Source organism: Lissotriton vulgaris, chromosome 2_1 (genome assembly GCF_964263255.1).
Source record: "Lissotriton vulgaris chromosome 2_1, aLisVul1.2, whole genome shotgun sequence".
Lineage (NCBI taxonomy): Eukaryota > Metazoa > Chordata > Amphibia > Caudata > Salamandridae > Lissotriton > Lissotriton vulgaris.
In genome coordinates, this window is record NC_141687.1 from 799,302,526 (window position 1) to 799,314,547 (window position 12,022).

The 12,022-nt window shown below is 45.6% G+C and overlaps 1 protein-coding gene across 2 annotated transcripts in view; it reads right to left on the reverse strand.

Moving 5' to 3' along the window:
* Positions 1-2,051: 2,051 nt before the first annotated feature.
* LNPK (lunapark, ER junction formation factor) overlaps positions 2,052-12,022 on the reverse strand; it is a 646,398-nt gene continuing 636,427 nt past the window's right edge. For both annotated transcript variants that reach the window (XM_086956173.1, XM_086956174.1), the window contains exon 13: positions 2,052-2,904. In XM_086956173.1, coding sequence (XP_086812299.1) covers positions 2,711-2,904 — 194 coding nt within the window. In that variant the 3' untranslated portion in view covers positions 2,052-2,710. The remainder of the gene's footprint in view (positions 2,905-12,022) is intronic.

A 12,022-nucleotide genomic window follows, 5' to 3' on the forward strand; every position in this document is an offset into this window, starting at 1 on the left:
CCCCAGTTGTACACAGATTAGCTGCGTTCACTTCTGCACCGGTCCTATGCTACCCATCGCAGGTCTCCTCAGCTACATCCTGCATTCACAGCTCAGGCTAGCGCCTGCCTCCTTTAGTGTTTTTTCAGGGATCTTGAGTCACGGCGGGTTCTGGCCTCATGGGCCCCCTACGCGCCCCTCAGAGTGTCACTTGTTAGTCCAGGTATTTCTGAGTCACAGTCCGATCCACGTGACCACTTCGCCTGTCCCACCTCTGCTCTGTCTCCTCGCACACCCCTTATGGCTCGGTCTTCTTGCGGCGCAGAGTCTCAGCCAGCACACATTGTGGGGGCCCCTCTCCTGTATCAGGTGCTGGGCTTCGAGGTAAGAAGGAGCCAGGCACGCTCCCTGGCCTCACTAGTGCTGTTGGGCCTAGCCAGATACGCTAGGCCTCTGCAGTGTCTGTCCACCTCACTAAAGCCTCCCTGGTGGCACAGAGATGCCCCTTCTCTTTTAGTCAAATCCTGGGGCCTGGGGCACACCTCCGCGGCTGCCTGATGAGCCCTTCCTCACTGGCAGCTGCCTGCTGCTTATTTCTCCCATTGGTCCCTCGTTCGCTCCAGCGGACTCCCCACAAAATGCACTCATGGCAGACCCCCCCAGAAATCTACTCATTCAGAGGACCGCCAGGCTCAGTCAGTCTTGTTTTTTAAAGGGAGGGTGGTGGGGGGGGGTTCTTCAGCACGGTCTCGGTCCCCCGGCTTAGCCGCTCTTGCCAGGTCCTCGCTTATGGCCTACTCCTTTGACCACCACTGGGGGTCTCCAGGTCAACGTCTAATCCACTGCACTGGTGAAGGGAGAGGGGCCTCTCATACCTCCATCTAGGGCCCTCCTCAGACGCTGAAATCGCAGCAGCTCACTCACCTCAGGGAATCAGCACAGACTTCTGGGGGCAGCAGGGCGGCCTTATTAGCCCCGCAGTCTGTCTCATCCGGCGGCTCTCAGGTTCTGCTCCCAGGCAAGCCACGTTGGGTTCCCGGCCGCCGCTGTGTTTCTGCGCCTCCGCCTGCACTGGGCGTTTCCGGGCTCACCTCAGGATCTTGCAAGGCAGCCGGGGGGGACCACGATTCTCTGCAGTTGTTCCAACGATGTCGGCGGTTGACTCTCTGCAGCGTAGTTAACACCCCATGGATGCCGCCATCTAGGGTCGCCTCCAGGCTGCAATCCAAGTACGGTTCTCCACCTCTGTTCCTCGTCAGGGAGGCGGTTTCTTCCTTTCACATATTCTTCGCACACAGGCAGCTACGAGAGTGCGCCGCAGGGGCTCTGTCCCTTTCTGGGAATCAGGATGGCACTTAATGGCGGCTGGCTGACCGGAGCTTGCGAGCTGTGCTGCTCACTCCATCTGCGTCAGACCACACCCCCCTCGGTTGCAAAATAATCCTTTACCCATCATCTTCAGAAGGGAAAAACTACCACTTCAGTATCAAGTGGGTACTCTATCCTTCCACAACGGATCATGTGATAAGGAGCACTGGCACAAGATAGAGGATCTTATTCACATGCATACAAGAGTTAAGAGAAGAAAAAGTGTTCGAATTAAGGTAACTGGAGTACACTTTAAGTGATCTTTTAGATATAGTACAGTGAAATCACATTTAGACTGATCCATGTTCAGTTTGTGACAAATCTTCATCCAAAAGCATACCATAATTTTTGGGAAGCATGGTAAATGACTACGTTAAATACAAATACCCTTCGCTTGAGACCCGTTTGGCCAGGTGCCCTTAGGCATATAAAATGGCTCTGTCTGGACATCAGGGGAAGTGCTTAGTTTGTAGAGAAGGATTCACGTCTCAAGACAACCATGTTCAAAGGAGTGGAAAAAAGGGGAAAAGAAATTTGAGTTGTGGTTCAGTATACCAGAGCCCATAAAAACAGAACTGGTGAAAGACCATAACATAGTAGTGTTTTGAATTAAGTGAGATGGGAGTTAAACAATTAATACAATTTTGGTAGTTAATCAAAACACACAAAGTAGGACAGAAAAAAAATCTACATTTCCCATGCCATACATTCTAAAATAATGAAACTTTATTTTTTACTTAACAAAATAAAAAAAGGCAAAGTGTCGACTTGGGTACCGTTATTGTTTAGATATAAATAGAATACATTATTCAAGTACGGTTAGAGGACATTCCTATGTTACATTATGTAAACAATAGAGCTAATTTTACACATTTATTTTTGCTGACAAGCTGTACATAGGGACGTTTGGGGTCCTTCTCATGACAATTACCAAATATTAAATGCAACGGAAAACAATGCAAGAGGTAAAAATGCGAACAAGGTACCTAGTTATTGTCATGTAGGAATTGTGACTAGATCTGTCAACATAAAGGAATTTGGCATTAACAAACTCGTTTATAGCAAGATACTGTAAATCCTCAAAAATAACATCTACTTTGTGTAATAAACTACACCTAAATAAATACGTGCATCCTCCTTAAAATACTTGTGTAAATTAAAAAAAGACCCTTGATTTTATGTTAGCTTGAACACAGTAAGTGCATTCTGACGTGCAATGTTTCAAATAAAAAAATACATTATTAAACAATACACCGTACATTGCATTTAGCAGTGAGGCAGTAGTAGCTTAAGTACATTTTCAAAACGTGCCACAAAAAAACACTATTGTATTCAAAGCTGAAAACTCGGGCACTTCAACCAGTTATTCTGTTTCCATAAGAGACTCTTCATTGCGCTCCGAAGCATTAACTAATGGACTTATGTTTTCCTTAACGGACAGATCCTCCTCATTATCATAACTTTCAGATAATTTGTCACATTGCTGTTCAGAGCTTTGATGTTTTTCTTCTTGGAGCGGATCAGGCTCAGCAGACCTTTCGGATTCCTCCACTGGCTCTGCAACTGCAAAATTATAAAATAAATTGAATACAAATCTCCACTACACAGCATTTATAGCTCACATTGCAATAATGACAACAAGCAATATTCAGATTAGTTCTTATGCCCGTCATGAATCTGCAAGAGGACAACAAACATGACTTAACCTATATCTTCCACCAACATGGAGCAGTGTATTCTATAAAGTTAGTGAATGTTTTTCCCAAATGCCTTCAATCCCACCGAAAAGCAGTTCAGCGGCACCCAATCAGGAACCACTCTTTCAAATCAAGAGGAAGCGGAAAGGTTTCTCAGTTTATAAGATTTTATTTTATATTTTCAGCATTCCGTTGAGTAAGACTGATGCATTTTGTCTTGACACTATCATATATACTTATATACACACCAATTCCTCACTTAAAAAGACTAAAGTTACAGGGAAGTTATAGTTTGGAAATAGGAAAAAAAAAATCAAAGATTACAGGGACGACATAGTTGGGATCAGATTTTACACTAACAAAACCGTAGAAATTCAGCACTTCTAATTCCCAAGAGACTATAACTCATGCCCTAAGGTAACTATAACTCACACCCCCACCATGCAGATTTCTCATCAATTTTACAGCAGTTATATGATCAATGATGTCATAGAAGAAGTCATAATTGACGTAATAAGTAGGGTAATTGAAAGTCTCTTCCGTAATCCAAGCAGCAGGGGACGAGGGCTTGAGTGACAGTATAACTAGTGCTGACAGGGACCCTTTTTAAGATTTTTGAGCATGGGAAGAGTGAGGAAGCAAGGAAGCGGGCAGAGAAGACCGAGTTGATCAGCTTTTTCATAGTGAGCTTGCTGTCCAGGATTATGCAGAGATTCCGGGCCAGGCCTGTGGTTGAGGGTTCTAGTTCAGCAGGCCACCAGGAGTCGTTTCATGTGGACGTGTTGTTCCCAAACAGCAGTACTTCCGTTTTGTCTGTTGAGTTTGAGGCAGTTGTATTGCATCTAGTCAGTGATGCTGGTCAGTGGTGGATGGGTCTTTGGATGGAAAGGAAGAGCTGGGTGTTGTCTGCATAGGATATGATGTTCGGCCTGTGGGTTCTGATGATAGCCGGGGTTGGGTAAAGTAAAGTTTTAACAGGATGGATGAGAGGCGAACCTTGAGGGACACCACAGATGATGTTCATGGGTTCCAAGGTGGTAGGTGGATCCTATGGGTTCTTCCTGTGAGGAAGGCAGCGATCCATTTCTTCCCCTTGAATTCTGATCTGATGAAGACTCTTGATCAGGGTGTGGTGTGACACTGTTGAAGACTGCTGAGAGGTCAAGAAAGATCAGCACAGCCGTTTCTCCCTAGGGCTTGGCCAATTAATTTGGGAGGAAGTTGCGGGGGAAGCTCCAAATCCCCCGCAGCCCCAGCCGGCTCCCCGCCTCTAGCGGGAGCCGACAGCTCCCACCCGCAGGGAGAAGTAAAAAATTCTGCTCTCTGCGGGCAGGAGCAATCTTTTCATCTGCTACCCTGCCCACTCCAATGTGGGCAGGGAAGCAGATGAAAAATCCGCTTCCAGTGGGCGTCAACATTTTTCTAATACTTGGACGTCTGGAATCGGATACAGATATTAAACCGGAGAGCGGTCTACAATAGAAAGAGTTGTATATGAGGGCAGACAGTAGATTAAGGACCTGAAAGAATATGAGGACACTGCCCTGCACACTCATACGAATCCCATGAGGAGACTAACTCGTGGCATTTTCTCGTATCGTGATTACTTGATTGTTTGGTATAGAAGTGTCAAAATTGAATACGTGTGAACTGCCTTGAAAAAGTCTATATTTTAGACGAAACACGTGTTGGCAAATTCTGTGCTGGGAACATCTAAAGAAATAGCGGGAGATAGTCCTCTTGTGAACAGCCCGGCCTTTCTTGGAGCCTGCATAGCCAACAAAAAGCTGGTCATCCACCCGGAATGCTTGAGTGCGATTCAGGTAAAAGGAGAGCGCACATTTTGGGTCCAGACGGTGGAGCCTCTCTTCCTCTCTGGAAGGGTGCAGAGGTGGAAAAAAGTGGAATGTCGTCCTGACTGAAACCCAGGACAAGGGGTGAAAGATCAGAATCATAGCCCGAATGTCCTGGACTCGCTGTTCGTGAGGATAAACCCGAAACTGTGCAGTGTCTAGAACCGCTCCGATGAAGAGGAGCTTCTGGGAGGGAATCAGGTGCAACTTCAGCAACTTGATGGAGAACTCAAGCAAATGCAGGAGGTCGGCCGTAGTCTGGAGGTGGGAAACTACTGTCTGGGGCGAGCCCACCTTGAATAACCAGTCGTCGAGATAGAGGGAAGACTGAAACCCCTGATCTGCGTAGATAAATTCATCACTTTTGTGAACACCCGAAGGGCGCTGATAAGGCCAAAGGGGAGCATGGTAAACTGAAAATGCTCCTGGCGCACTGTAAATCGCAGGTAACGCCGATGGGCCGCCAGGACGGGAATATGAAAATAAGCGTCCTGTAGGTCCAGTGCCACCATCCTGTCTTGTGGGTCGAGAGCAGACAAGAGAAATAGAACAAGAACAAAACCTCCCCTAGGTAACACATTTAGTACATAGGTAATACATCCATTAACTTGCATATATCAACATTGTCCAACATGAAATTTGAAAAACATATTTCTTATTTATTATTGGACATGAAGAATATATGTACAATTCCAAATTTAAATCTTATATACCACACATCTTTGCATTCATCCAATCTACCATACACAACTACACCACAGTAAAATAATTCATACAAGACATTACAAAAAAAAAAAAAAGGAGTACAAAGAACATACACCGTAGTTACAACAAAACACAAAAGAAGCGCCAACGCGCATTTCGGAAAGGACCGTGTCCACAGTTCCTTCGTCAAGGTGCAGTCCATACAATTCTTGTTAGGCGATGCTTTCCTCAATATTAAATAATCAAGCAACAAACTATATTTTATAACAGGCTCTTTCTTCGAAACCTCCTTTCCTATCTGTCCATCCGGTTAAGGTGGTTCTCCGGACCCGTCCATCCTTTCTTCTTTTGGTGATCACTGCCTTTCACATCGAGCAGACCATTACTTTGCCCACCTTTTTGCTTCCACATCCTTCTAAGGAGGTAGAGAGGCTCCACCGACTGGACCCAAAACATGGGCTCTCCTATCTGGATCGCACAAAACAGTTCCCGGTGGATGATCCACTTTTTGTTGGTTACACGGGTGCCTAAGAAGGGTCGGACCATACACAAACGCACGATTTCTCGATGGGTCGTGTTGTGTATTAAGTCTTGTTACTCCCGGGCTAAAAAGCACCTCCGGTTGGGCTAGGCACTCACTCCACCAGGGCGATGGTAGCCGCTACTGCCTTGGGAAGGGGAGTGCCTCTGAATGACATCTGTCAGGCAGCCACGTGGACATCACTGCACACGTTCACCAAACACTACTGCCTGGACAGCCAAGTCTGGAAAGACTGCTTCTTTGGCTGTTCTGTTCTCCAGGACTTTTTGGTGTGATCTTGGTTTGCAGACCCACCACTGGGATTGGTATTGCTGGCGTATCTATTCTAAGGTAAGGAATCTATAACTAACGTGTTTCTTTCAGATGCACAAGTTACTTACCTTCGGTAATGATACATCTGGAAGAAACATTTAGTGTTGGACTTGGCCCTTTTGGCAGGGTCAACCCCCTTACCCTGACTAGATGCAAGGGTCTCTATTTGGTCAAAGGTAGCTACCTCTGCCAACTAGAGACCCACAAATCTAACAGTTATAGATTCCTTACTGCCCCACCCATCCTCCCCGTTCTGCGAACTGATTTCTAGGGTTATGGATATCCATTCAGGGCCCTAGTTTTGTGCACCAATGGTCAGTGTATTGCATGGCTATGCGTTTCTGGCGTGGAAAGTCATGTACAGAACTCACGTCAGCATCGAAGCTGCCGCCGTGACATCATCCCGGCGAACACGACTCCAACGACGGATGCGGAGCCGACTGACACCACCTTCCGACGTGCAGCGGTACTGTTGACGGAAAAAACTTTGCATATCCAGTCTGATGCCTGGGGGTAATTCTAAGGTAAGGAATCTACAACTAACTATTGTTTCTAACAGATATATCATTACCGAAGGTAAGTAACTTGTACTTCTGGATCGAAAGCTTCCCTTTTACCAAATTTGGTGCAATTCTGTCTTACAGTTCATGCTGTAGGTGTATCTAAATCTCTATGGAAATGAACATGGGAAACACTTTATTTTACCCCGCCCTCCCCCGTTTTCCCAGACTCCCGCTTGACATATCACCACAAAATATTCTATTCACAGCAGTACCTAACTTGATACTTTTTTGGGGGTAATTTTGCGAAGGTTTGTTAAATGGCACCAACAATATAGCCAAGTCCCAAAAAAAAAAATGCTTTTTCTATGGAACTAGTTACTAACTATACCTACCTACTGGCAATCTTTGTTCGCCTCAAGTTGGCAGGGTATTCCCAGACGTGGTTCCCTTGCTCACTTTGCCACTGGATTCAAGCTAACCTGGCTGATGAGGTGTTTGTCCGAAACCAGTCCGAGGATACTTGTTTCCGGTCCAGGGAAGACCTGGCTTGGCATTTTGAGCTGGACTGTTCCAATGAGGCACAGGGTCAAGACTGATTTGCATATAGCTGGGACTGAACTGGGGTGGTGAAGTTATCTAAATAACTATGATGGATTCAACCCAGATCTGTGACTGGGGCGAGTGTCTGAAAACTTTCATCGCTCCGTCCATCATTACCTTGTGCTTATCTACTGGCAACCGCCAGTAGAGTGAGAGGTGTTTATGTGTGTATAATATATATGACTGACGAAGGCGGTTAACGCGGAAACGAGTTTGTCAATTTGTTTCCTGCAGCAAATGAGTAATGGATTAATGGAATAAATCTTTCCCTTGAAACTCCGTACTTGGGACCCGAGATTGCTTTATGAGTGCACCTTTGTGGTTCGACGAAAAATACGCCTGTGTGCGAGATATATATTAGATCCAACTTGCCTCCCATGCGCTGCAGCGCAGACAAATACGCGGACACCAGATGTAGACGCCGGAGACAGACTTGAATTTCAGATGTAAATGTATAGGTATTTATATAGCGCACTACTTACCCGGAGGGTCCCAAGGTGCTTCGACCGCTGCGAAACCCTTCCTGGCTTCCCTGAGAGATGGTCCCTTAATGGGTATCTCCAGGGTGAGACCAGGCATCCCCGGCGGTCTGGTGGGGCCGTTAGTGAAGATGAGGCAAGCTAATGCCCAGAGTTGCCGAGTGTGATCGCTGGTCAGAGAGAGCACCGAGGCGAGAGAATTATCGAGTCCGCTGACCCTGATCCAGAAACCTGCCGCGCTGGGATTCGAACCCTGGTCCCGGGCCGGCCTCTGCTCTCGGGTCTGCCGCCTCTAACCAGGTGATTTATTTAATATTCATGCAAAGGGTGCAAGCCTCAGACACGTTTCGGGCACTGGCTGTGCCCTTGCTCACTGACAACTAGCCACTGCGCTCCACCATACTTAAATACACAGTTTGAAAAAGCCCGCCAAACCATCACAATCATGAGTTTAGACATCAACAGAGGACTACACTGTTAATAGGCTGGGAATTCCGGTAAAATTCGTCAGCCATCTTAAAACAGGGTAATATACATGAAAATCCTTCTATATAAATGTGTTATGGCATATTTTTAAGCCAAAGACATTTGCTCTATTTGTCAAACATGATGAAATTGTTGGAAATCGAGAATGAAGGTAGAATAAATAAAAATTATTAGCTCATATCATTGCATATCTCCTATCTTGACGTTCAAATACGTTAAAGTCATACAATCGGGTACTCCACAATATAGTGCACGAACCATATTAAACAATATCAAGCATGTTTTGTATACCTCAGATATTATTATAAAACAGATCATTGCATTAAAGTGCATTGTGCATAGTGCATTTATCGATCACGATGATAAAAACAGTAGACTTGTGCAAACTGTTCCATGCAATGTCAACAATAAAGTGCAAAGTGCAGATGTAAACCAAAACGCAGTTAACATTCTTATTAGTGCAAAAAAAGGTTCGTGCCATGATTAAACATTATATTTTCCTTTTTCCTTAGGTCTCCCAAATATATAAAGAGATACACAGTAAGCAATGCTTATAGCTCAAATGTAATAGTCACTCTCGATTAAAACTGTTAGCGATCTACGGTTCTCATGATAGTTGGCGCGACATTGGTCCATAAATGTAAATGTACATGGTAGAGCTAGGTGTACAGGGAAGCTAACAACTGAAGAACTCCATAACAGGCTAACCTGATATGTGAGTAAAAAAGTGCAATCGTGATTTAAAACAATTCAGAAGTGTCTATTGACTAATTCATATTCTCGACCTGCCTGCCTACAGGACCAGGTTATGCATTGTAGTAATGGTTTTATAACCGTTGTGGGGAAATTTATTGGGATCATCATATACTAGAATTCTACACTCCAAGCCTGGAGTGTCATTTACAAAAAGTTATGGAGATCCCCACCCATGTTCAGGCCCCCAGGTGCCTTGCTGTTAAGTTTGATAATGTGTTTGGATTCTAACTGTCTGAGACTCTTGTCCATATCGCCACCTCTCTTAGTTTGTGTAACCGCATCTATCACAAAGTATTTCAAATGTGATAGGTTCTTGTTTTGCGTGGTCTCAAAATGGCGTGCCACGGGGGAAGACGGATCTGAATGTACTATAGCCCTTAGGTGCTGGAAAATGCGCACGTGGACTGGGTGTTTAGTGCTGCCCACGTACACTAAATTGCAGTTGCATTTCAATACGTATACCGCATATTCCGTGCGGCATGTGTAATGACCTTTAAGGGCTATAGGGGTATCATCAAATGGGGTGCTGTGGGTAGATGTGTTCACCCCGAATGTGCAGGCCCTGCAGGAACTGCACTTGAAAAAACCCTGACGAGGGGACAACCAATTGTTAGCTTTCCTGGTTTCTGGACTGCTCGAGACAAGTTCATTACGCATAGAGAAAGCGCGCCTGAACGTTACAGTTGGAGCTTCAGGCACAATCTCTTTTAGCACCTGGTCAGTCATAATGATAGGCCATTCCTGTCTTACAATTTTGGATATTTGTTTAGCCTGACGGCTAAAACCGGTGATGAGTCTGATCTCTTCCTTCACTGGGCCTCCGTCAGTGGTATTAAATACCCTTCTGTCGGGGTCCAGAAGGGCTGAGCGATTTTGTGCATTTGCTTTTTTCATGGATTCATTACGTTTATCAGAGTTGTAACCTCTTGCCATGAGTCTAGCCTTCGCTTCCTATTGGCATAGATCTCGGAGTGGGAGTGTACTGCATGTTTTGTGGATTCTGAGAAATTCCCCCATAGGGGATACTGGCGATAGTGGGGCGAGGGTGGAAGCTGCCTGCGTGTAAAATCATATTCCCTGATGTGCTTTTCCTATATAGACTGGTAACCATGCTGTTATTCTCTATGGATACATGCTCATCAAGAAAATCAGCTTCACTGGCACTCATGTTGGCTGTAAACTTCAAATTAAGATGACCATCATTGATTTTTTTCTACAAAGTTAACAACTTCCTGCATTGTGCCCTGCCAAATCAGGAATAAGTCTTCTATATAACGCCAATATCTCAACACATGTGTTTCACAAATGGCGGCAAATTGATCCCTGAAGACATGTTCCTCCCACCAGCCCACGTGGAGCCCCGCGTAGCTGGGGGAAAAACGAACAAGTTACTTACCTTCGGTAACGCTTTTTCTGGTAGATACAATATCTGCCTGTGGATTCCTCACCTTGTGAATATCCCCCTTGCGTCAGCAACATTCGGAAATTCTTTTGTAGCCTCGCGCCGACGTGGACTCGGACGTCATAGAGACACGACATCGCTCGCGACTCCGCTGACGTCACCGACGCCTACAATAGGCCCACGCCGGCGTGATGACATCAGTTCCGCCCTTTTTTCCGTGCCATCGAGGCACACGGACGGACCAATGACAGTAGATATATACAAAGTATACACAGTACACAATAGTCAAGGCAAAACACACAGTGCAAAGCAAATGCAGGAAAGCAATTGAAACATTTCCTTGACATCAAAATAATTATAGATTGCAGTACAATAACTCTGGCATAGAAGAGTGGACAACGGGGAGGCGGGTGGGTCAGTGAGGAATCCACAGTCTGATATATCTACCAGAAAAAGCGGTACGAAGGTAAGTAACTTGTTCTTCTGATAGATACATCTGCCGTGTGGATTCCTCACCTTGTGAATAGAGTCCCACAGCAGTCCCCACTCCCGGAGGGAGTCCACTCTTCTAAACCAGAAAATCCTGAAGGACAGAGCGAGCAAAGTGACCGTCCCTCCTCACTTCGGAATCCAAGCAGTAATGCTTCGCGAAAGTGTGGAGGGAAGGCCAAGTTGCCGCCCTACAAATATCCTCAACAGGTACACCTCTAGCCAACGCTGAGGTCGAAGACTAAGCTCTTGTAGAATGAGCCCTTATACCCTCTGGTGGTTCCTTACCGGCCAAAGAGTAGCAGATCTTAATGCAGAGAACGATCCATCTTGATAGGGTTCTTTTATGGACCGCCTTTCCTTTCTTGCAACCAGCAAACCCAACGAAGAGCTGGTCCTCCAAACGAAAATCCTTGGATCTGTCCAAGTAAAAGAAAACCGCCCTCTTAGGGTCCAGACGGTGCAGTCTCTCTTCCTCCTTAGAAGGGTGAGGGGGAGGATAAAAGGAAGGTAGGGTAATGGACTGACCCAAATGGAAGGGAGACACCACCTTAGGCAAAAAAGCAGCCCTGGTCCTGAGAACCATTCGATCAGCATGAATGGTCAGGAATGGGGGCTTAGAACTCAGAGCTTGAAGCTCACTTACCCTCCTTGCCGAGGTTATTGCAACGAGGAAGACTGTTTTAAAAGTAAGAAGCCTCATGGGACATTTGTGAAGAGGCTCAAAGGGAGCACCCATCAAAAAGGACAAAACAAGATTTAAGTCCCACTGAGGCACAATAAAAGGTGAAGGAGGGAACTTATTTGTGAGGCCCTTCAAAAATCTCAAAACCACGGGAGATTTAAAAAAGA